This window comes from Chanos chanos, chromosome 9 (assembly GCF_902362185.1).
Source record: "Chanos chanos chromosome 9, fChaCha1.1, whole genome shotgun sequence".
Lineage (NCBI taxonomy): Eukaryota > Metazoa > Chordata > Actinopteri > Gonorynchiformes > Chanidae > Chanos > Chanos chanos.
In genome coordinates, this window is record NC_044503.1 from 21,699,484 (window position 1) to 21,726,210 (window position 26,727).

Below are 26,727 nucleotides of genomic sequence, written 5' to 3' on the forward strand. Positions count from 1 at the left end.
CTCTCTCTCACACACACACACACACACACACACACACACAAACACAATGTCTTAACTTAAATCATTACTGATTCACCCTCTCTGCCACATGACTGAGCAGGCGAGAGGGAAGAAAAAAAAAGGGTTTAGAAACTCATTTATATGATTTTTCCACCGGTTCTGTATTGTTTAGTCAACAACTCCAAGCTAACCATATGCTTCTCCCCATAAACAGCAACAGCAGGCAGGCTAAAGTTACAGCTTATATCTGATCTGATGCCAAGAAGCAGGCTAACCCAAAGCCTCATTCACTCATTCTCTTCATGTTTTCCCCGTACAGCAGCTGCTGAGAGACACTTTGATTTTAGATATAGAGATGCCTTTCCATATGTGGAACTTGGAGCATGATTCTTGTGATGTCTGTGTGTTTGTGTGTGTGTGTGTTTGAAAGAATGTGGATGTAGTATGTGTGTGTTTGTGTGGGAGTATGCGAGCGCACACGTGACTTTATAAAGATATCCACAGTCTTTAGCATATAGCGTCTTAAGATTCACCCACACAGTGATTTGTTTTTCTGTGAATTTGACTAACTATGTCTATGTGATGGACAGAACATTCTTAGTTATCATTTTAGTTAGGTCTATATCTGTACTTGTTTTCTGTTAAGTTTTATTCGTGTAAGACGTGATTACAACAAACTTTTTTTTTTCTTTAACTGGAGATGTGTTTGTGTGTTACTGTTAATGTGTTTGTGTGCGTGTGTGAGTGCACGCATGTGTGTGCATGCATTGGTGTGGGTGCATGTATGTGTAGGTACACGCATGTGTGTGTGTGTGTGTGTGTGTGTGTGTGTGTGTGTGTGTGTGTGTGCATGTGTGCACGTGTGTGTGTGTGTCACAAGTGTGTGTGTATGAGATTATGTCTTTGGATCCTGTTCCTGAGGAGATGATAAAGTCTTATCGTGTCATTTTTACTGGACAGTCAGAGCAGAGTGAAGTAAGCTGCTGAGAGGAGCCCAACCCTGTCTTCCCCTTCATGCTTCCTCCTGACGTGACTGCAGACACCGCCGCTTGCAGGACACAGCGGGGCCTCCATGACCACTGCTCCTCAAGACCAAAAGGCCAGCCCTCTCTTGGCAGGGTGGCATATATTTTATATCAACCCCTCTCTGTGAGCAAAGCCACTGCACTAAATCTTTGGCACCAGTCCCTGACGGTGGAAGTGTGAATGTCAATGCTTTTTCCTCTGTACAGAGGGCAGCTGTGCACAACAGGGGAAACATGTATCTCATATGTGTCTGAAATCCACCCCCCCCCCCTCCTCCCCTCTCCCCTTCTCTCTGCTACAACATTTTCTATCCCGACAGGTTTCCCTGAAACACGTAATGTTTAGGTACGCGAAGAGTAAATGGTATTCCGCTAGAACAAAGGGCAGCTCCTCACAGCAGGGAAACACATATACATCTCTTCTAAACACCCTCTCTTCCCTTCTGTGCTGCATCTTCCTTCTACCTGTCAGGTTTTAGTGCGACACCTGATGATTAGGTATGTGGGACTCAATGCTGTTTCCGAAGAACAGTGGCCAACACCGCATGTCAGTGAGCATTCTATCTTAGATCACAGTTTCTCTGTGTTTGCCTGCCTAGTTCACTGGGCTTAGACCATACCACTCCTGTGAGGCTGTGTGTGTGTGTGTGTGTGTGTGTTTACTCCCTCCTGGTCTCAGCTTCGGTTGGTGGTGTATTAAACCTTAGGCTGAAGGATAATCCATAAAGAGAAGAGGGTGATGATAGGGTATGACTCTAGATGCTGACACTGTCACATGCCAGGACAATTTGAGTTACTCACACGCACACACACACACACACACACACTGCTTAAAACAGCATATATCATACCTCTAGGGAGGTCAGAGGACTAACAGTCGACCTGCAGACATTCCAACATATATAATCACGTTGACCAAGAACACACACACACACACATACAAACACACAGACACACACACAGACATACACATGCATGCACGCGCGCACACACACACACACACACACACACACACACACTCACAATCACACCGAAACACATGCATACACAGACTTGCCCTCCTATCACATTGACTTCCGCTGACTTAGCATCACTAAAGAGTAACCTAATCCTAAATCTGAAAACAACCATACAAATATTCACTGGAGCAATATCTGTAAAGCTGCTTTTAAACAATTGAATTGTGAAAACAAACAAACAAAAAACACTAAACAAATCCATTTAAAATTGAAATATTTTGGTGCAGAAAACCCCTTATCCCCAGACCTGAGACACACTGTACTCTCCCTTTCTTCCTTCACTAGATGGAACAGGCAGCATGTCTTTAACCCAGCAATCATTATGATGAAAGCCAACACAACGTCAGAGTGGAGGAAATGAAGTCTGTCGCTCTTGAATGTTGAATGAGAGATGATGGTAATTGTGGAGGTACTGGTGAAGGCATGACTGGATCACTGCTGAGTTACACAAGGCTTGATTTATTGGGTCCTGCTCTTTACTGACTGCCCACAGAGAGTCCAAGGGAAAAAAAAAAAACCCAAAAAACAGAGCTGACAGCCATCATTTGTTTGTCGGTATAAAATATTTAAACAGACAGCAAATGCCCTCCATGGCAATGCGGTCCCCCACTGTTATGGCTTTGAATGGCTATTCACACACCTGATTTCAGTTGGCATCATCCATCACAAGGGTAGATAAAAAAAGAAAAGAAAAGATGAATATTTTTACGGAGACAGTTTATTCTAGAATATTCTTGTTATGCAGCACCATATACCCCCCCCCCCCCCCCCCCCCCCGACATTATATACTAATAATTAGCTATTATATTGCAGGTATTTATATAGCTTGTTTATGAAGTGCTCTGTCTAAGCTACAATGAAAGAGAAAGGTAAAAGAGGAGAGAGAGAGAGAGAGAGAGAGAGAGAGAGAGAGAGAGAGAGAGAGAGAGAGAGAGAGAGAGAGACAAGACGTACTGAGAGTGCACTAGTCTACACACTTCTTCCACAGAGAGAAAATAAGTGGAACCAACCCTGCAAGCTTCTCATTCCGCACACAATCAATTATGTGTGAGCGAGTGGCGAGACTGTGGCGAGAAATAGAGAGAAATTGCTTCTTCTTTTTTTTTTTTTCTTTTTGGTCTACATCCCCCACTATGTGAATCTTCTACTCCTACTCCCTTGACTTTCTCTAAGCGCCCCTCGGCAGGATGGCATCTCCAATCAGGAGTTTTATAATACACTACACACAAGCCGGGAGAATCCCCCCCAATCATTCCACATCCGCACGTCTGTAGAAACAGAACACACCGGATTTTACCGAAGAGACAGAACACAACAACACCACCGAACCGAAGTTTGCTTGTCTCCTCTCCTTGTTTCTTCAAGAACTTTACGCGGCACTCTCTCACTGTATATTTCCATAATGCAGAAAATATTCATCAAAGCCCGGTTAGTCGTCTGTCAGACACAGTGCTGTGCGGGAAAAGCCTGAAGACAGTGTGAAAATTACCCAGAAAAAAAGTCTCGGCGGTTGAGGCGGCGGATTCCAGCTTTGTTATCAGGATCTTTATGTATGTGAGTAAAATTCGACTTTGCCCTCGAATGCCTGGCAAAATGTCACTGGCCCTCGACGACGCGTGACCTTTGAGTGAGGGATAAGTCACTGGGAGAAAGTCACTCATCAAAAGTAACCACATAATGGGGGTGATAAAGCCTCTGATGATGTTAGAGGCCTGTGTAACTCCCCGGTGTGAGGGGGTTACTTTCTAATAATTTATTTCCCCACAGAATATTATCTTTCTTACACTGTAGCTAACCTGCCAAAGCCATTTAATGCATTACTGGTTCAACATTTCGGAAAAAAAAAATACTGTGAAACACATCCATGGTCCTGTACCAGCTGAGGTAGAAGCATTGCCTGGCACAAGGTTTAGAGCTAGCCTAAGGGCTATCACTAGCAAATCAAAGAAAAACAAAATATGTAAGTCACTAAGTCACACAACAATGGTTTTCACATAATTTTCATTTCATGTTGAGACAATGTTAGTTACATATGTGTGTTTCTGTGTGTGTGTGTGTGTGTGTGTGTGTGTGTGTGATGATTTTACCAAAGCACAGTGATTTTTATTGTTACTCAAAGGCATACTGATGTACTACAGTAATAATGAAAATGGAGCAAAAAAAAACACACACACACACACACACACACACACACTCATATCCCTCAGGTTTGACGTTTGATTTTCTGGTTATCGATACATTAATATCAGTTGTGCGTTAGGTTAGGGTGTGACTGGTCTTTGGCCTGAATTAACTGGGGTGATAACTGATGCATGCCAGCTCTCTAAGAGTGGATGCATGGGAGCTAGCACTGGATCAACACTAAGAGGACTTGCCTGATGATACATTCAGAAGGCAGCCCTTTATGTATGTCCACACCACTTAAAGGATCTGCTCCCTACATCCTGGGATAAGAAACAGTATTGTCTTCCCACTCTTCCGTGAGAGCTGACTAAACCGCGCGGTTCTCTTTCCCGAGCGCAAACATTCGCTTCTCCCATTTGGAAACATTACGGAGAAGGCGCGAACCTAGTTAACCCTCATGCTGAAGAGTCGCAGTCTCTGGAGGTTGTTGTCCAATCTTAGTTTGACACCACTGATTTTGTTTTCTTTTTTCTCCTCCTTTCTTTTCACATTAGGCTGCATTTACATGCTTCTCAGGAGCTTGATAAAGTGAATGTAATAGATTTGACCAGAGTGGGAGCAGAAACAAACACATTCTGCCTTTTTTTTTTTTTTTTTTGTGGACGAGGGCTGCCTACGGCCGGCGTAGAGCACATCTTACGCCCTCTGCCTGTCCCAAAATATCGATCAGTTAAAACATTGTGTGAGACTTCACAAAGCATGCTCTGAAGCCGAAGGTCATCAAAGTTTACCTTTCATCGTTTTCTTTCTGTCTTTTAAACGGCTGTCTTCTGAGCTCCAGTAATTTAATCTAAAATATTTGATTGCCAAATGCATTGTAAAATGACCAAATGTGTTCTGTTGTAGAGGTAGGAAATACTCTATTAATAGGAGTATCACACGTTTCACTGGATGTGACAGCAATGAAGCAAATTCTGACCTTTTATTGTTTCAAGATTTTCTGTACAAGGTGCAACATTGTTGGCACTGCTTAAAACTCCAGCGGAATTAAAATAACATGGTTAAATGAACAACCAGACAAACAAACAAATGCATGGAAAAGAAAAGAAAAGAAAAGAAAAGAAAAGAAAAGAAAAGAAAAGAAAAGAAAAGATTAGCAAACATTTCATTTAAGTATTCATTGTAAAGAATACAGAGTGACAGCTGCACTAAAATTGTTTTGTTTTCTTTGTCCAGGTTACTGATGAACAAGTCACAGAGACTGACGAGCTGCTGTCAGACTGAGTGAAGGTGCACTGTCACGCCAATGCCACCCTCTTCCTTTAGCTCCTGGCTTTTGTCTTGTCAGAAAAAAAAGAAAAACAACAAAAAAAAAAACCCAGCTCAACATTTAGGACAAGGAGGCTCTTAAATTTAGAATATTTATTCAGTAGTGATCACTGAAATTTAGTGTGTTCAGTGTTTCACTCAATGTTCTCACCTTGAACTGTTTTTTTTTTTTTTTTTTTTTTTGAGGGAAAAGAAATACTGAAATATGACTCATCTCAAAAACTGTCCGGGGATCTCTGAATTTCAGCTTGTATAGAAATACTGAAAACAAGAACCCTTTCAGAGCCTCTGAATTATTCATCTCTAACACTAAAAACAAACATGCAAAAAGCAACCATCACACTCCAACCATCATACTGACCAAAATAAACAAAGCCAAAGAAAAGAGAGCCCACCCCTCCCAGCCCGAGCCTTTTTATGATTTTCTAGTGGGAGGTCAACCCTAGTTAATCTGAGCAGGCCAGCTAAATCGTTTTTGCGAAAGATAAATATTGAAGGGGTCACAGAAGATTGTCCAGGAGGAAGAGAAAACGTTTGACTTTGGGGTCTTGATGCATAATTCAAGATGACTCGAATACCTGTCTTTTTTTTTTTTCTCTTTTTTTCCCCTCCTTCAAACCCAAATGGCACAGATGAAAATGACTTGGCTTTGAATTCTTAACCCTGAACTCAGGGTCGGGAGGCGGTTGGAATGAGGTAGGGGCAGTGAAGGGGGAGGGGGGGGGGGGGGGGGGGGGGGGGGGGGGGGGGGGGGGGGGGGGGGGGGGGGGGGGGGGGGGGGGGGGGGGGGGGGGGGGGGGGGGGGGGGGGGGAGTGGGGTGGTGGGGATGGGGGTAGGGGGTTGACGGTGTGTAATGGCTGGCAGCTGGCCCGACCTTTCCCTGTCACGTCCAATCTAGAGAGAAATGAACCATGGCCGAAGGCTTTTAGCACTTTTCACACTTTTCCGCTCGTTCACAGGAACGAATCATCCCGCTTTAGACGTGATAAAAAAGTAAATATATAAATAAACACATACATAAAGAAAAAAAAAAAAAAAAAAGACATACATTTTTGATTTACTTCAAATTTACTATTTATACAGACAGGTCTTGGTTGTTGTTGTCCTTCTAAACGTCCTCTGAGTGCTTGTTAGGACGAGACTGTACTATGCAGCAGAAACACAATGTAACTGTATCAGTGCTAAACACATCTGTCATCTTCTACCATCCTGAGAAAAAACAAACTGCATGTTTGCTAAAAGGGGTTTCTTTTCTTCTTCTTTTTTTTTTTTTTTTTGTCTGTCAAGGCTAGATGTGTTTTGTTGTAAACTGTGGATTAGCTGTGTAAGACATGTTATGTGATTTTCACATGCAGATGCGGTGCAGTCCATACAGTTCCCTGGAATACGCTTCTCATACACTGTTCTAAAGCCAAGCAGTGTACAGGCGTAAGAGAGAGACACTCAAAACCATGTAAAAACAACCAAAACAAGCCATATCTGATGGAAGTACACAGGTAACTTTGTGTGTTTTGCTTGTTTGCTGTATTTAGAAGTATTTAGAAACTAAATTAGAATCCTTATTGAATTTAGAAATTGGACGTAGATCTTTTTTTTTTTTTTTCTTTTCCCTTCCATCTACAACATATCCATATGGCGTGAAGGATACAATCAGGCATTGGTGTTATTGAATAAATGTCCAAAGAACAGACACTTTTGCTTTGACTGGATTCCTGTGGGAAAGATATAACAAACTCATCAACCCAAAGTCAATGACCTTCTCTCCTATGGGATTCGGCACTTTGCCTGTGACTCAGAACAAATTCAGGTCATACGCTATAATTAGCCTGCAGTTGGCAGGTGACTTCAAATCAAACCTCCCTCAAGACGCTTTGAAACCTCTCATGCTACTACTATTTTATGGTAAGGAGAAATGCCACTTTTTTTTTTTTTTTTTTTTTTAAGGTATACTAGAATGATGATCATTCTCCTTTTGACCAGTGAAGAAGATAGGTCAACAATATTGGGTACTAACTGAAGCCATGTAGTTGGCCACAGTCCTGGCCCTATAGGCAGATGGGAAATCTGACCTGGTTCAGCTATTATCAGTACAATGGTTGTAGTGTATGGAAAACTGTGTCTTAGAGATTAGTTGTGCTACTGGTATTGTAAGAGCACTGTAGAGTGTTTCTCATGTTACCATGCATACAGTTTAGACACAGATTGTGTATTGTTTGCCTGGTCTATGACTTCTCGTGTGAAAAAAAATGTTTCTTATTTGTGTCTGGTATAATTGTTCAAGTGCCAGCTGCACTGTCTAAAATAAAAACAAATATTGACAAAGTCTGTCTATGTTGGCTCTAACCTCTAAGGTGAGCTCTGTTTTGAGGGGGCAATTAATATTGCTACCAATGTTTAAAACTCACAACTGCTGTTCAAATCGCTTTGAAAAAGAACAAAGATTTTCTCAAATTGGAAATATTTATGTCTACAATAGAAGTTATCTATGTGTTACAAAAACCTGCAGCTTTTTATAACCAAGACCAATTTCAGAAGTTCAAAAAAGAAAGAAAAAAAAAACATCCTATGAGCCATTTACACAACCCAATCACAGCCTGTTTTGCTCTCCGAGATGCTTTGCGATGATAAATAACTAGCTACACAGACTGACTGCAAATGTAAACAAAACCAAATGAAATGAAACCAGTTCAGGGAATGCATTATCAGTTCACATGAAATCATTGTTATTCAGAGAAGAAGACCTCTTTGACTCCACAATAAGTTTGAGTTTCAACAAGGTCTATCGCATATCATCTCTTTTTTCGAGTCATTTCTTTCACCTCTTGTGGCCTTACCTCTCGTATCCAGACTGTGCTTGTCCTCGCAGCCTTTGCCCAGGCTGTCCACAGAGCGCGAGCCCTGACTGGCATAGTCGTCGTCCTGAAGCTTGCCGTCTGCCAGCTGCTTGGCGTGGTGGTCGTCGTCCTCGCAGTCGTAGTCGTCCAGGATGGGCGTCTCGCGGATGGGCATGCCGATGACAGAGCCGTGCTGTTGGTGATGGTGGTGGTGATGCTGACGGGACCCGCGGAAGCTGTCGCGTCCCTGCGGGCCCAGCAGGACAGAGGGGATGTAGTGGATCTCGTGGGTGGCCTCCGTGCTGGCGCTCTTCTGGGGAGCACGCCGACGCTTGCACCAACGATGACGCGTGTACAGCACCAGGGTGAAGAGGAGGATAAGGAGAAGCAGGGCAATTAGGCCGCCCTGAGAGGAAAGAGAAAAACAGTGAGAGAAACTCACAGACTGAGGCAGTGATCAAACCACTGACAGATATTAAGTCACTCGTAGCCGCGGACCAAATTTGTTTGCTTGCGAAGGACACAGTCATCTCTTTAAAAATTAACTTTGTAATTACAGTGGTTGTTGATGGTGGTCATGGAATGCGAAATCAGGTGTCTTTTTTTTTTTTTTTTTTTTTTTTCTTTTCCGTAAGTAAATTGATTTTCCGGCTATTTTCCCTGACACCAAAAAAAAAGCTTTTTCTTATCCCCGAGGCAAAACAAAATCTACCAACATAATGTAAAGACCACAGTACCAAAAATAGGATACTTAAACATCATGAAGCTTGTCATTTCTCCAAACATTTAAAAGCCTTCAGAAAACTGTGAATAGGTTCACATTTGTCCTGTTGATCTTGTTACTGTATCAGTTAGCAGCAGTTACAATGCAGTTTTGTTTTGGTATGGTTACTAGTAATGCTGTTTTAGTTCAGTTCACCGCAAGAGACGGTACATTTCTATTACTATCCTTGTATCATCTGAAACCAAACACTAAGATCTGTGATGTCGCATGAGGAGGATATAGACATCTGTCTTGTGGCTAAATAATTCAGTATCATTGAGTTCAAAGAAGGTCCCTGATTCACACGCACCATCACAAAGTCCAGAATGGTATACTATTAAGAGGGATTCATAATTTAGCAGATGCAACCAAGAGATAATATTGGATCTCTTTTTAGCTATACATTACAGACACTTTGTGTCCCACACCTTTCCCATTCTAGAGCAGGTTAAGTTGAACCCAGCTCTGACCTTCCTGTTCTAGAGCAGGTTACGTTGAACCCAGCTCTGACCTTTCTGTTCTAGAGCAGGTTCAACTGACCTTAGCTCGGATCTTTCCTGCTCTAGATCTGGTTTGGTTAAACTGAGCTCCTCTTAGCTTGCTGTACTGTTCAGAACATTTTGACCAATCAGAACACTCAAAAACATGACGTCACCTCTTCTAGAAAAACCTGGCACCTGTAGGGAGGTACAGTGTAATTCAAATAATTTATATGAGGGCTGCACAAAGTATTCATTTTTGACTGGTTGGCAGGTGGTCGTTAAAATCAAATATCAGGACGCCTCAAACATAGATCTGGTCAAATCACCATTCTAAATCAATCCTCTCGCTACATTTAATGGCATGTAACCATAACAACAATAGTAAAAAATGGCAAAAGCTATTAGCCGTAGGTTTCGGCTACATTACCTATACAAGATTAACACAAGAAAAGAAACCCTTCTCCCATGTATTGAAGCATACTGTCACAAATATTTTAGCAACAGGGAGACTGTCTTAGATAAGCTGTCTCATGTTTACAGATGCTGTTGGCTACATTAGTTCAGCAACGTCAACATACTGTTTAAGCTGGGGGAGCAATGCTCTATTTGTAATTACACTATTATGTTGTTGCTATGAGAACTATGTCAGTTGAGAGTGAGGAAAACGCATACACGGCCTACGTGTTTGGTAAGTGGCCATGGTGTAGAGGGGAGAATGCCTTTGGAGATGTGCTGATGTAGGAAAAGAACGGACTCAGTGGAGGAGACTCCACTCTGTGTCTCGTCGTTGAGTTCCGTGCCTTTGCTTCACTCTTTATTTGTTCTGTACTGGGACACCTGGCGGGGCATAATCCCTTACTTAACATTTATAGAGAGTATTGTGGATCTAAATGACCAAAAATAGAGAAGTACAAAAAACAATGGAATGTTTTATTCCTCTCCAGAAAACAAAACAAACAAACAAGCAAATATTTGCATACATAGACACATATGTGCATAGGAATTTATTTATTTATTTGTTTGTTTATTGAAACTGTCCTTTTGCACTTAACTGGTCATTTATTCTAAACTCTCTGTGAAATGAGTTTTAGTTGGATGAAAGTTCAACATTATCTCTGTGTTAGTATTTGCTCCTCTAAAACACTGGACATACTTCATGTACTCTGGAATAAAAAAATCTGAGAGGATTTTTACATGACATGACAAATTGCCAAAACAACAAGATTTATCAGTCAAGCTCCAATTCAATAAATGAAAATAATGAAAAGCCCAATTAGTCCCCAACAACAAGAGAGAGCTCAAAACCAAAATAGTGTGTGCTCAATCTTTCAAAACTTGCTTCAGTCGCTGTAGACCTTTTAAAATCTGAAGAGGAAATTGTTTGAAGCCTTAACTATCTTTATCGACCTTCACAAAGTTTTAAAATTGCCTTTTAGTTTATTTTTTACTACTGTTTTTTTTTTTTTTTTTCTTTAGGTGGCAGCCAGGATCTGCAACAGTTTAACAAAAATCTGTGGTCTGAGCCCAATGTGTTTCTGTGGTGGGACATTTCTGCTGAACAAGATATTTCTGTCAAGGTTCTCGATCTTTCGTTGGAGCTCATGAATTCAGGAGAGGGAGGTGATCATTGGAATTCATCTGGGTCAGACTGTTACTCATCGCTAGGGGTTTTCTGACCTGTTTTGACTGGTTGGAGGAGATCCATTGTCTTTCCCTTCTCCTTCTCCTTCTCCTTTCTTTTCCTGTTTGTTAAGAGGAATGCGATCTTTTTTTTTTTTTTTTTTGATGATGATTGTGACTTAAATTGATTTTGCATGCTACAAAGAGTACCGATTTGTTTATTGGTTACAACAGTGACTTCAATTTATTTGGACTACACACATAAAAATAAAAAGCCTGAAATTAAGCTATTCAACTGTTAATGTCGAAATAATTATGGTTCGTAATAACTTCAAAATCTATGAGTCGTCCTCATATATTATTGCAAACATAACAAAAAGATTAATGATTATGTGATGGTAACATTTTAGAGCTGTTTTTCCAACTGTCCTCACAAGGCTGCTCACAAGGCTGCTACAATCGTATTACTTTCTCCATTTTCAATGTCTTAAAACCCTACATAGTAATATATCACTGAAGCCAAATCCTAATTTTCTCTGTTTCTGTGCTCGCGGCGTTAGGTTCTCTCACTGTTAGATGAACTTGTACTTTTCTACTCTGAAAAACCTGGAGCTGATTGAACTTGCTGCTATTATGACACTGATTAAAAGGGGAATGTGAGTTTAACAACATTAACTGACTTTGAGAAACTCTAGATATGTGGACCTTGCTCTTTGTTATATTCCTCAGGTGTCTAACATGTACCAAAACCACAGTCTGTTAGCTGAACACAGAACTGTGAATTCCAATTTGTATTGCTTTCACCTACATCTCAGAAACACACAAACGCTTCGAGAGAGAGATCCATTTCTCTGTGGTTTGTCCTATTTCACAGTGTTGCACAGACACGAAAAAGAAGCTCACACTTCAGTTGGGACTGAATTAATGCTCTCAAAGAAAAAAAAAAACAAAAAAAACAAAACAAAATAAAATTGCAATAGAAGCTTGAGATGAGAACTAGACCACAGCAGGCTGAAACGTTACGTCATTCATGAATACAACTTTTGGTGTGTGTGTGTGTGTGTGTGTGTGCGTGTGTGTGCATGTGCGTGTGCGTGTGCGTGTGTGTTTGTGTGTGTGTCTGTGTGATTGAGTGAGTGACTGTGTACATGTGTATGTTTGTGTGTCTGTGAAAAAGTGAAGAAACACATACTTCCTCTGGCAAAAAAGTAAACCTGCATTACTAAAATGCCAAAGAAACTGTAACTTATATAAACACCATGTTGTATCATGATTTATTGCAGACCCCTCCATTTTTAACATTTTTTTTCTTAGTATCTGCCACGGCTGATAGTCAAGAAAGTGACAAGTCAAATATATAATCCTTCAGTGTAAAATGCGATGAATATCCATGGCCTCAAATGAATGTTTAAGGATAGAGTGTGTCTGCCCATTCATTTGATCAGACACCCAAATACATTGGCAATTCATCTGCTCTTAGAAGACACCATAGCACCTGAACACTTCTGAATAACCTGCTCCAACAAAACTCTCTGAAAGCACCTGAGCACTACTGAATCAGCTGCTCTAACAAAACTCTCTGAAAGAACCTGAAGGATCTGGAATAACCTGCTCTAACAAAACTCCCTGAAACCACCTGAGCACCACTGAATCAACTGCTCTAACTAAACATTCTGCAAGCATCTAAACACTGCTGAATAACCTGCTCCAACAAAATACGCTTAAACCACCTGAGCACCACTGAATCAATTGCTCTAACAAAACTCTCTGAAAGCATCTAAACACCACTGAATAACCTGCTCTAACAAATAGCAGAAGAACTTTCCAAAACTCTTTATGACCCTATAGTTTCAACTTTGAGTCCCACCTCAGGTATATGAGTATGATACACAGCTTGTGTTTGTATTTCTCCTCCCTTACATGTTCCTCCCTATCTTCTTTCCTTGCCTGTCTCTCTCTCTCTCTCTCTCTCTCTCTCTCTCTCTCATACACACACACACACACACACACACATGCACACGATCTCTCTCTGTGTGATGTATAAGGAGTGGTAGCAAGGCTATTAATCACAGAATTTAAAATTCCATCTTCATAAAGGAAAAACAAACGCCTCTCTCAGGCTGCAGCTCATGCCCTGCTGGCTGTCCATAAATCATATTTGCTGGATGGGCACTTTCAATGGGAGCGATGCACCCTGACCGAACGTGTTCATTAATCTCCGATAGGAACGCGGCCTGCTGAAAATAAACTTCCCTTAAAGTTAAGTACAGAAGAAAAAACAAAACAAACAAACAAAAAAACCCCTAAAGTCAGCCATTCTTTCAAAGTCTCGTACACTAGAAGACTCAGAGAACCTGTCTCCTTAGGTCAATGGGAAAGCCTCTTTAAAAAAAAAACCCTAAAAACCAAGCTTTTAAAAGGTTTAAAATAAGTTTTACTGTTAGAAAATAGGAGAAGTGTTTCAACAATTTTAGAAAAACTGTTAATCCCTTAGGTGAGCCAGCAGTAGGTCAAAAATAATAACAATAATAATACATTTAAACAAACAAATAAACAAAGAAATAAAGCATGTTTACACTACGTGTCATTTTCCTGCTGCCAGTTTCTCACATTTCCCTGTTTTAGTCTGGGGCTGAGACAGAGTGATTTATATATCTTCGACAGCGGTCTCCAAAAATTTCAAAAGTGAAAGAAGAACGGGCAAAATTATTGAGCACGACACACATCTAAAACTGTCTAAACTGCCACAGAAGGGCTCTGATGAAGAAAAAAAAAATCTTCTCCCCCTCTGTTCTCTTGGGTGGCAGAATGTATGCTATAACATGTGGAGGACATGTGTGCTATTTGCATCTAATTAGTCATTTCACAATGTATTTGAATGACTGACAAATATTTCAGCCTCTCAGGCGTAAACAAAAGTTTTACCTTTTAGGGTTTTTTTTTTTTTTTTTGGAAAACTGAGCAGCTGAACACACAAACCTAGACCCTGCATTATTTGTCTTTCTTTCTTTTTTTTTCTTTCTCCGCCAAACGTAAATTGCTTCTGATGTTCTGAGAAACAAAAGAGTGCGCCAAGCATATCCATTACATTACAATTCTTATTACAGCCTCATTACACAAACAAACAAAAATGCAAAAGAAAAAAACAAAAAAAAACAAAATTGAGCAACATAATCCAAATGACATCTTCCTGCTCATCATTCTTTCATAGCTAAGGTAACAGTGGAAGGAGACACTTGACAGATGTTCCTCAGAATATCTTGAGTCTTATCTGCGCAGTTTCCTGTTAAAAGCCCGTCAAAGGCACACCTAAGGATAAACCGCAGGGAGATAAATGACAGAAAAAAAAAGAGAAAAAAAAAACAACCCCCCCCCCCCCCCCCCCCCCCCCCCCCCCCAAAAAAAAAAAAACAGGCTAACCCTCGCCTCCTGCATCGTTTCCGATCTGTTCATGCCATCTGGGTGATCAGCTTTTAGCTTGGCAGTGTTATTTTTGTGTATGTATGTTTGTGTGTTCCAGGCTTACTCTTAAGACTTTGCAATCTTCTGTTTGCCATTAATCTTCCCGCAAATTCGCAGAAGCACTGTCAGTGAAATTACTCTCTATCTCATTTCTCATACGCACACACACACACACACACACACACACACACACACACACACACACACACAAGGGAAGACACATACATGCACACACCCACACCGACACACACATGCACACACCCACACACACATACACACACACACGAATACAGACGCTCGAACATCTGTTCAATTTTGGCAGGCCTCAGGGTGTTCAGTTGTCGATAGCTAGTGGCAGCTCCAGTATCCACCGGGGGATCTTCTGTGCCTCACATATTTGAGTGTATATATTAAAGAACAGGGGAGACTCAGAAAATAGAGAGAGAGAGAGAGAGAGAGAGAGAGAGAGAAGAGGAAAGAGAGAGAGAAAGAAATGGGGAGTGGTCGCAGAAAAGTGTTACGAGGCGAGGGCTGTGGTTTCCACTCTGTTGTCTACACTCCAAGTGCAATGTGTCAAGACAGATGTCTCTTCCAAATCCCAGCCAATGGCAAATACATGCACCCAGACAGCCGAATCCAGCCTGTTGTTTTCCTTTCATCTTTCTTATGTTTCTCTCTCTTTTTTTCTTATTTTTTCGTATTTTCTCTCAGGAGACTATGATTCTTATTTATTTATTTATTTATTTTACCAGCAGATCCACTTGTTGTTTTCATCTATCCTCAGAGCTGCAGAGCAACATAGACTGAAGGAGAGAGAGAGAGAAAGCTGAAAACAGAGGCCTGTGTTGATGAATTGTTCCTAGTTTTTGAACATGTATTGATTAATAACCTTGTCGATTCAAAAGGACTGTACGGCGAGGTCTCTGGACGGTACTTGTGGAGATCAACAGTGTTGAATCCGGTGATGAATGATAAAACCTCCGTTACTGCCTCAAGTAGGAATTTCCACAAAGGACAAGACCGTGACACCAAAATACAATTCATATTCAAACTGTCCATTCAACGTTCCCCAAAGATATAGCACAAATACATCCTAAATATATCACAAAGGAGTACGGCGATGCTATTTGTCGCAGGTTCTAGTTGGAAAGGTCGGGAAAAGTCGTTACAATACTTAAATAATAGTTTGTTCTTTTCACAATAGGAAGAAAACTGGGCCACTTTGGATAATATACATGAAAGCATAACTGAAATCTCCTCAGTGAGTGAAACTGCAAAATGATCTATCTTAAATTGTCATTGTTCTATAAAAGAAACAGACTCGCAAAAAGGACAAACAAATCAGTTGTGTTTCTTTTCCCAGATGATGTGAAAAACGTCTTCTGGTCCTTCCCAAATGATCTGAATGGATTACATTTGGGTAGGAAATCAGTTCAGAAATGAAAAAAAAAAATTCTCTTGCTTGTTGTTGAGCCCTTGAGGCAGTCTGCCTTCTCTCTATTCAGTGAGCTCAGTACCCCGTCCCCTTGTTGAGAGCTGTCCAGTTGTGTTGGCTCTCCTTTGCAGTGCTTGGAAGGCCGGCTTGTCCGGGGATTTGGTTTTTGCTGCTGCCCTGTCCAACCAAATTCTACCGCATGCAGAATCGCAGCCCACCCTCCCTCAATGTTTTTTTTTTTTTTTCCCCTCAAACACTAGCCACACACTTTACTGGGCCACACTCACACTCAGTTTACTTCCTTTTTTGTGAATGGAGAGAAAACCAGAGAAGGAATTTATCCTGAACATTGTGTGAGATTCACTTCAATTCCCTGAAGACTGCATGAGACAGACTACGATTCTGCACATTCACTACAATCCCGCAGACTGGTAACAAAGGAATTTCAGATTCATATGTCTTGGATATTCACACGAATATTTCCCTGAACATATCCATGGTGTCTTGTGAACGTAAGTGAATGGAAAAGAGTGGCAGGTCTTTAATCTTACATACTGACTGCAGTCACACCTATTCCGGTCCACAGGCACTGCGGTTTACAATGAACCAAAAGCATTACGTTTGTATGTCAGAATTACAGGAGCATGGAGCTCCATGTGTTTGAATAGGAGTGAATGGAAGATTCATGCACTGTGCTTTTTACTGTGTGAATCACAGCTCCATAACCTAAAGACACAGCTTTGCTTCTCATATGTGTGTGTGGCTCCTGCTGAAGCCCACCGCTTTATTATTTTACAGAATTTAGAAGGCCAGTGTATTGTGTGGTAGAAGAGATCAGCTTTGACATGAGTTTGGCTATGACAAGGGTATCGCTGTATACAACAGCAGGGAAGCTCAGCTCCTTGGTCCTCCATTTTACAGCAGGCAAGAAATCGCCCCAAAAATCGATGGGTCGTGAATAGTTCTGCGCAGCCCTCAGAGAAATCCCGATTTCTATGTTCGTGAAAAAAAGCAGTTTATGTTATCGATTAATGAGTCATGGAAGATTCTGTTTGTGTTTGTCTTTGTCTGTCTGAATGTATCTGTGTGCATGCGTGTGTGTGGGTATGTCCGTTGGTGGCGGTGGATGGATCCTTTTGTTTGTGTGTGTGTGTGTGTGTGTGTGTGTGTGTGTGTTTGTGTGTTCACAGAACTGCATTCCCCAATACTGTTGACTCTTGGGCTCCATCAGCATGCTCTTCACAGTTGGGGGTTTTAACAGAACTGAGCTACAAGCACAAAGCCTAACAACAAAATTACCCCCGATGCTCCAAATGACAGAAAATCAGTCAATGAAACAGTGCCACTGAATCAGCTGTACCTCTAATTATACCAGTACCACTGATCTCATCATATTTATGCTCAGTTTCCAGGTACAAAGCATTCTACAGATCACTCTACCTGATGACGGTCATAATTCTGCATAAGGAATTGCATGAAATTAGCTGTCATCTGTGTCAACTTGCATAAATTATTTTTTGTATGAATGACGTATTGAGGTAACTTGCTTACTGTATCACTGTGGTCAGTTATCATCAAAGAGCAGTAGATCTTTATTAATATTAAACATGTATATATATATATATATATATATATATATATATATATATATATATAAAAATACAAACAGTTATAAGATTTTTGCCCTTACAGTTCAATGACTTAATATGATGGTAATGATAATTCATATTGAGAGAAAACCCAAATGAATCTCAATTTGTTATGCTAGAGAAGACATGGAGAAAGAACAGTGTGTGTTTAATATTCATGAAAACAGAAAGAAGAATGGGCATGTGTTTTGAGAATGGACGCCATTTGGAAGATGAGCGTCTCTCTCTCTCTCTCTCTCTCTCTCTCTCTCTCTCTCTCTCTCTCTCTCTCTCTCTCTCTCCTCTGTTTCTCACTCTGTCCCTCACTGTAATATAGCGCCAGCATTCATTTCCCTCCTCCTCCCTTTAATGACGTCCCATGATGCTCAGTGTTCACATGGTAACAGAATGTAATTGCCAGATAATCATGCTCCACTGCATGCGCATCACTGTGGCAAATTAGGACTGGTGGGTAAAGTTACAATAACTCCCTGCATTTTATGCCATCCCCACTTTTCTTCCTTTTCTTTTCTTTTTTTTTTTCTTTTTTTTTTTTTTTTTTTGCACATGTTCCCAAGTAAACACCTTTGAGGAGAAAAAAAAAAGAAAAAAGAAAGAAATACAGGCTTAGAATTGACAGGAAGAAAAAGTGACAAGAAGCCATGTCCTTCCCCCTGACATTTTGTGAAGCTATGTAATTACATTCAACACACCAGTTCCTGTATGAGAGGTCATCTTAGCCTGTGTGAAAACACAGTGTATCCTGGTGCTACACAGCCATGCCTGCCACCCTGGCTATAGCTGATTAACATTAGGAGTAGGTTTAAGAAAACGAATGCTCTAATTGTATACTCCTTTTCCTCTACTTCTTTATTCTATTATTATTATTATTATTATTATTATTATTATTGTTGTTGTTGTTGTTGTTGTTGTTGTTGCTGTTGTTGTTAACTAATGTGTACTGAAAACTACAACCTTTATGAATGAAATTAAGTGAATGAAATTTTCAAGATTAAACATCTAATTCATATTTGGGCATCTCGTATTTAATTACTTTTCGTTGTTATAACGTTATCTGTTGCAAACAGTGAGCTATAAATATTTACCTTGGTAACACTGAAGAATCAAAAGGGGAACTGGCTAAAACTGGCATTGTGTGTGTGTGTGTGTGTGTGTGCACTTACAGACATGGAAACACATTTCCATGTAAATGTTAACACAGATTTCAAACCTAGTCATTTTTTTAGTGAAGATATCTTGTTTCCTTAATATATCATAAATGACTCCTCGCTTAAGGAATCCTGCCAATGAACATAGCTGAAGGAGAAATGAACTTGTACTCTCTGCCGAATGCTGTCAGATCCATTGTATCCCTGTAGTCAGGTTGTCATCACTTCTGCTGGCCCCTCTGCAACAGGGTTTAAAGCTGAGGCTTAACTTGGCAGTGCTAATGCCCGCTAGCACATTTAGGAGAAGGCCTTATACAGGTTCACTCATCTCTCACCGAGCAATGGCACATAAATGAATTGTAATTTCAGTCATGCTGCACTACCTCTCTCCTGTCCCATAAACATATGTATATAAAATAAGAAGCTTTTATTATTCTTATGAATTTCATATTTGACAGCTGTACCTAATAAAGGAGCCATTCCAAGTATATTTAATATTCAATATTCACAATTTATTTCTAGAGCATGCCGATGGAGAAAGTAAAGAAAAAGTCATTGTACTTCAGTTGGGCCATTTGAAATCTATAAAGTATTCACTAAGTAGCAGATTAATTTTTAACATTTTTACTTGTGATGCCATAGAATATACTGTCAGCTCTGATGAGTCAGCTTACACATCAGTTTTACAATAGACACTCCTGACATCACCTGTAGTTATGAAACAGAAAATATTTATTTAACATCAATACTTTGTGCATGGAGTTATGAGAGAAAACATCAATAGTCTACATAATTGCAATTATTTATATTGTCCCCACAGACATTTCATGATTGATTTCTTTTTCAGTGAGATTAGTATTTTACTATGGGGCCACCTAAGGTAAAGTTAAATAATTGATCTTACAATTGCATCAGTACAATGTACAATGACATCACATAAGGGCTGTGAGCAGTATGTGCGATTATGATGATGCCATAGTGGACTCTGACAGTCCCAATGAGGAGGTCAATGATTTGTGGTGTCATAGGTGTCAAGTCATGTATTCTATCAGTTCTGTTTAGCTCTTATGTCATAAACTAAGTAGCACACTGCATTCTGGGATCAATATGTAGAAAGGCAGAACGCCTAAATGTTATAAAATGTACTGTAAAAAAAAGACTTCCAATATTCAAGAGCCAGTTAATTCCAAAGAGCACTGGAATCTTTTCTTTAAAAATCTTAGTAATTCAAAATGGATGTTGGTGCATGCCTACATTTTAAAGAGGGGGTAAAGACCTACGACAACAACTGTCTGCAGTCTTTTTCCTTGTTCGGAGGATTTGTCAGACATCATCTAATAATACATTTAGAGAAATCCCATTGGGTCATTAACTCTGGAGGTCCTGTATTCTTGAACAATCAATTTCAGTCAAGATACAAGACCTTCAAGGCAGTCAGGCTGAAAAACAGGGCAACTATACATAAAGACGTGTGATGTGTTCAATAAATGAATAAGCTAAGTTAAATCTCTCACTCCAGCCATGGTTACCTCAAGCCCATGAATTTTCAAGCCATGGCTTCGTGGTCCACAACAACTTTGTTTTAATCGTGATACAGGCCAGAAATTGTAAGGGAACATTTCAATTTAAACAGACAACATTTCATTTGGTTCAGATTTTACTCATACTTGATGACATACCTTTTCTTTTTCATCAGTAAGCAATGTCACTGGCATTCTGAAGCTATGACATAATGTAAAATGTAGCTATTATGTTGTACTGACCTTCTTTTGGATAACGATAATTCTGTTTATGAAGTACTTGAAATAAAACTAATTACTCTCAGAGCCCTTGCAGTGTAAATGGACAGCTGAGATAAAGCAATGAAACTTTAATCAGCCAATTTCTCAGATTACAGTTTGATTTAGTCATTTATGGGGGAAAAGGGTAGTATCTCCAATAAAAAAATAAATAAATAAATAAACAAACTAATAAATAAAAAATAATATAAAAAAGGATAATTTGTGAATTTGTGAACGTGAATGTTGGCATGAATTACAGCTTTTCAAGCGTTCATTAAATATTTTGATCTTGCCAGTTGGTTGTGAATTACAAGTGGGATTCATAGATTTTTCTGCATTCCAACCAGCAACCTTCCCTCTGGTGGTTCCTTCATTTAATCATGTAACCCAACTGTATGCATTCAGTACCCTCCCTTTTATGTTTACTTAAGAGCACTGTACTTCACCTACACCTAACCACTGTTAGAAATCTCTGCTATTAGTGTATCATCAAATGGTACAGTAATAATCTGAAGATTCTCAGCTTGTCTGTTAGGATCTCATAGCCTCAGAAGCCCTGTCAATGGGCAGATGTTTTTGTCAATTGATACCAGAGTTGTTAACACAGACCGGCATCAGCATTTGCTGTCTTTTGAGTTGCTGAAGGGAAGGAGAGGCTTCTAGCCACGCTAGCTTTGCATCTCAAAAGTGTTTTAATTGCTTTACTTCCCAAGGGCCTCAAAAAGAAAAAAAAAAGCAGAGAGAGAGAGAAAAAAAAAGGAAAAGTGAATTTGAATTAATCAATAGGGCAATAATAAGTGTTTTCAGGGATGGGAGAAAAACCTGAGAGGATTTTTCAAGGTGATGTCTGGAATGATGCACTGTCTGGGGGGTGTGCTGAGGTTAATTAGGCTTGGAGCCAACTTCAACTAATCCCTCAAAAGGAGATATAAGAGGAATTAGATGGGAAAAAAAGAAAACTTTCCTATGGGGTAATAAGTTGTGACTAAGATGTAAGAAGTCCATCGATGTAGTTGATGGAATATTTAAACCAGCCTCAAGCCAGCACATAAGAGTCCAAAAGAAATGAGACAATAATTAAAGTCTTTAAAGTAAATACTGAGAATCTGTGAAGCACTTGTGTTATGACAACATGATCACTGATTTAACAGGAAGCTAAACTACAAACATTTAATGTAGATTTAATTCACAAGGCTCCTAAAGTTAGGCCTCATTATTTTCACCCAGTGTTTCAAAACCCCTCATCCACTGAGATTCCACATATCCCTGTTGTTGCTAGATGTAAGTTCAGGTGCAGCCAGCATATTAAAATATATGGTATTTTGTAGTATATCGCAATGTTTTTAGATTAATATTCTAATCATTTAGTCAGTAGTGTCTTTCTTTCTTTCTTTCTTTCTTTCTTTCTTTCTTTCTTTAACTTAAGTTATTTCTGTGTGTGAATGTGTGGACAGGACTGCCTGATGTCTACTGAGATGTTGTACACATTTTTCAGCCAGTAGATTTTGGTTACAATGACCTAAAGAGGTGTCTTTCATGAATCAAGAATTAAAGGTAAGCATAGTTTAGTTACTAGCATTTGCAGTTCTAGGTTTCACCTGTGGTGTTTACCAAGATGTGTCCTTCAATTGATAGCTTTCTGTCACTTTGCTGAAGCCTTTACGAGTAATTTAGACATATGGATTAAACTTGGCTGTGCAAGAGGAGTCCAAATGTTGAGACTTAATGACTGGAAATACAGACATAACGGTTGGCAATTCTTGAACATCCTCTACATCATTAATCCTATTCCCAAAATGCCGCTCTGCTAAATGGAGAAAATGGCTCTGAATTTGGCAAGGAAGTTTGACTTTTTTTTTTTTTTGTCAATGTCTTTTGTGCCAGCATGGGTTAGACCGAACTGTGCGAAAATTGCAGAGAATCTGTTTCATGATTTTGGAAGCCCTACTAAAATTCAGCAAAGGAGACTTTGTCCTTTTCACAGCCCGCTTTGACTTCCATAGGGGAGCTCAAGCTAAGAAATTTTGAATAGTTTGTGCAGTGTGTTTGATCAGTTTTAGCAGTACTGTTCTCTGGTTGTTCACCAAGCATTTACATGACTTTGCATTACAGAATTTTCCCTTTGTCTCAGTGGAGGTAAAATTGCTTTAATTATGTGCTGACTTGCTACATTATTTCAAATGCGCAGTCACACTCAGCCATGAGGAGTTATATTTTATTTACATACATAAGTAATTCTTTTGTGGGAAAACTCAATGTCATTACACAAAGCTTCAATGTACATAGGCTTCATTTTTTTGTAACAAAAAGGCACTGATATAATTGAGCATTAAAATTAATATGATGTGGGAGTATTATATTTTTTATTCCATATTATTCATTCTGCTCAAACAAATAGTAATGCAGCATCTTCCTGTGGTTTCCACAGGTAGTTTGTAAAAAGATAAGAAAACGGTCTGTGTTTTCATCTAAAGATTCTCAAACATATTCTACTGGTGACTCAGTACTCAATTTTCGTTCTGAAGACAACTGGTTCATTGGACAAAATTCTACAGTCTTAAGCAGTACCTCTGTCAATCAAAATCATTCTCCAGTCCTAAACCACCATGTAAGTTTCATCCAATTAAAAGCCAAATAAAAGTCCAGTCATTGTCTCTGTTGGCGCCTTCCAAGTGCTTATCTTAATCTTAAGAGTACACAACCGATACTTGTGGATTTCTTTGAAACACACAGCCTGGAGCAAGGTAACTGAACTACAGCATATGCTGAAAATCTTCCTTGCCCATCTGTTCAAGAAAAGAACTTTCTCCAAGCAGAAGGGCCCTTAAACAGCTGAAAGACAACCGCAACGAGAAAAGTACTACCACAGTAAGACCTCCAATGCTGTCTCCCCAACTGTCATATCCAAAAGGTCCACCAAAGCCATGCTGCTGGCATTCTCTCATCCTCCCTCCGCTTGACTGACACTCAATAAGTTCTTCATTAATCATCCATTGGTGAGTTGGGTTGAGTATCTGCCCTCCCCTTCTCTTTTCACATGTCTCTGTCTGAATGATCAATGCCCAGGCTGTTGGTTTTTGTCACATTTTAATCTGTGGAGAGGACTGAGCTGGGATTGCCCGCTCCCAAGATCTGGAAGGGAGCCATAAATTATCGAAAAGCTAAGGGACAAGGGAAGGGGGGCATTTGAGCTTTGCTCTGCGGGCAGATTTCATATATTAATCTGCACTAGCATCACTAATTAAAGAGAAGAATGAGTGAATAATGATGCATTTGTAGCACATGCGTTATTAATTTGAAAAAAAAAAAAAAAAACATTAAAGAAAAAAGATGGGGTCATAAGAATGGGCGGAGTTACTGCTTAATTTAAACATCTAAGCTACAGACTGGCATAAGTTCATTTTCCCGCCCTGTCCCTGTTATGGAATATCCAATTAGACAGTGCTGTCAATGCATTTAGTACTTTGGCACTAAGTTCAATGTAAAACGTTGAATTTACAGCACTCATAACCTGAATTATTCCATTTTTATCCACAACCAGACATAAATAAAATCTTGTGGTTCTTCACTCAGTCCTAATTCCCAGTGTTTAGGTTGCCAAGATATACATATCACGTCCTCTGTAAGCGTATCAATTGCCATAAGTAATAAGTGGCATTTTAAACACAATTTCCATTATTTTGTCTTGGGGTATCACCTATAGAACTAACACAATTGCCTCTAGATGCAACTTCCTACACAGGGAAGGAATCATCATTTTCAAAGCTGGGGTTTGCAGAGAGTCTAGATTGCACATTTGTGTTACAAAAGGCGGCCCTGTATCTTATAGGCACACTCATACCGCCTGTTCTAACACATACAGCACTTGAGCCCATTTTTAGTCATCCCTCTATGGAAGACTATTGAGCCCTGCGTGGTTGTAACAAGTACCACAGAACTATTCACCGTTAACCCCCTGCTGCCATTCAATAATCTTTTCCCAGAGGCAGAACAGAAAGCCCATTTCTGTGCTTCTCTGAACTCACGGTCTACACCGGTTGCGGTTGCCGTGGCAACCCTTCCCGACCGAGGAAAGGTGAGCTAAGAAGCAAAGGGGATGAAGACTTGGCAGCTCGAAAGGCAACGAGTCTCCAAGCTCGCATTAGACAACTGAGTCACAATTCATCAAATTTTTGTCCTTCATCGAGCATCACAAAAAAAAAAAAAAAAAACAAGTCATAAATAGCGAGTTTGAGTCATATTCTGAAAATAAGAGGCTTATGTTGGTATCGGCTGACAGTCAATTGGCAATTTATTACTGAGCAATTCATTACAGAGCATAGCTCCCTGCATTTCAGCATAATTGTGTCATCAAATGCAGGGGGGGGGGGGGGGGGGGGGGGGGTGGAAGAAAGGAAAAAGAAATCAGCAGTTTGGCACCCACAACGATCCATTTATGTCTTGCCAGTCCAATGATCACAGATTCTGGATCAAGTACAGTCTTGCCAGCTCAAGTCAAGAGCAAGACTGTAGAGAAGCCAGTACTTTCCAATGCTTTACCTCTATCACAGCAATGAACCAGCTTCTCAGTCTAGGAGCTAAATGGTTGACATAACTTAACACTGTGTAATTTCCAAAATCACGTTTCATTCTCTTTCTTTCTTTCTGTCTTTCTTTCTTTCTGTCTTTCTTTCTTTCTTTCTTTCTTTCTTTCTTTCTTTCTTTCTTTCTTTTTCTTGAAACTCAAGCTCATGGCTGAGAATGTGACTCATCAACCATTGGGGTTGGGTGGAATAACTGACAGCTACACTGTTATGAGTTTTCACCGCTTCAAAATGAGGTTGCTTCTACGTGACCTGCCGCTCGAAGAATAACTGATGGTGCATAATAACACGGCCCTTTTTTAACTGCAAGTATTGTATGAATTTCCTTTTTGAGCCTGGGAAAAAAAAAAATGACGTTCTGGTGCAAAATGTCACTACTGGCTTGTGTCACAATTCCTCACAGAGTAATTCACAGATGCTATGCAATAACACAGGCAATAAGATAATGTGGAGACAGTCTGCCTGTGTTTTAATATTTCATTTAGGGTTTCATTGTAACACAAGGGAGAACACTTTACCATTTGTTATTCCAATGATCAAGATATAAAAGTATTACAAAATCTGATACAGTACTTGGCATATCCAAAGATATGAACCACTAACAATTGAATAAGTCATATTGGTGAAATACTGCATGATGAGAGCGAGAGAGAGAGAGAGAGAGAGAGAGAGAGAGAGAGAGAGAGGAATACCATTATATTCTATTGATGTGAATGGAAAACAAGGGTCTGGTATAGAAGCCTCATGCCTTTGCAGCAATGAATAAGCCCCAGTAGGGAAAATGGGCAGTTCTAAATGGGAGCCAGTGGAGTGACTATCAATCAAAGACTGGTGAGCCATTATGTATCACCAGAGGATGAATGTGTACAGTTTCCTTTGTTTTCCTTGCACCTTGATTCCCAGTAAACACCCCACCCCTAACTCCCAGGGCTGGTTGATTTCCTTTGGCAGCAACACATCACAACCTCAATGCTTTATCCTAGTGAGCTAGGAGAGATTACTAGTCTAGCCTTTCTCTGAAAAATATGTCCCTGAACTCCAAAAATACAACCCTATGCTAAGTCTAAACAATTTCTTACAAATAATACACTTCTGATGGTTATACATTCATGGCTTTGCTTTTGAGGGGGAAGTGTTCTGTGTATCTATGGGGGGAGTGCTCTACATATCTATGGGGGGTGCTCTATGTATCTATGAGGGGTGTTCTATGTATCTATGGAGGGAGTGCTCTATGTATCTATGGGGGGAGTGCTCTATGCATCTATGGGGGGAGTGCTCTATGCATCTATGGGGGGAGTGCTCTATGTATCTATGGGGGGAGTGCTCTATGCATCTATGGGGGGTACTCTATGTATCTATGGGGGGAGTGTTCTATGCATGTATGAATCTTTTTTTTTTTTTAATACATGCCTGGGCTGTGCAGTACTTGAGCACATTCCACAAGTTGATTTAATATTTGGTCTTAATAGCCA

At 40.0% G+C, this 26,727-nt stretch overlaps 1 protein-coding gene across 1 annotated transcript in view; it reads right to left on the bottom strand.

Annotated features, from left to right (window-relative positions):
• The window catches only part of astn2 (astrotactin 2), a 324,099-nt gene that overhangs the window by 225,944 nt on the left and 71,428 nt on the right, over positions 1-26,727 (bottom strand). The window contains exon 3 of the mRNA XM_030785297.1: positions 8,333-8,738. Within this exon, the coding sequence (XP_030641157.1) occupies positions 8,333-8,738 (406 nt within the window). The remainder of the gene's footprint in view (positions 1-8,332; positions 8,739-26,727) is intronic.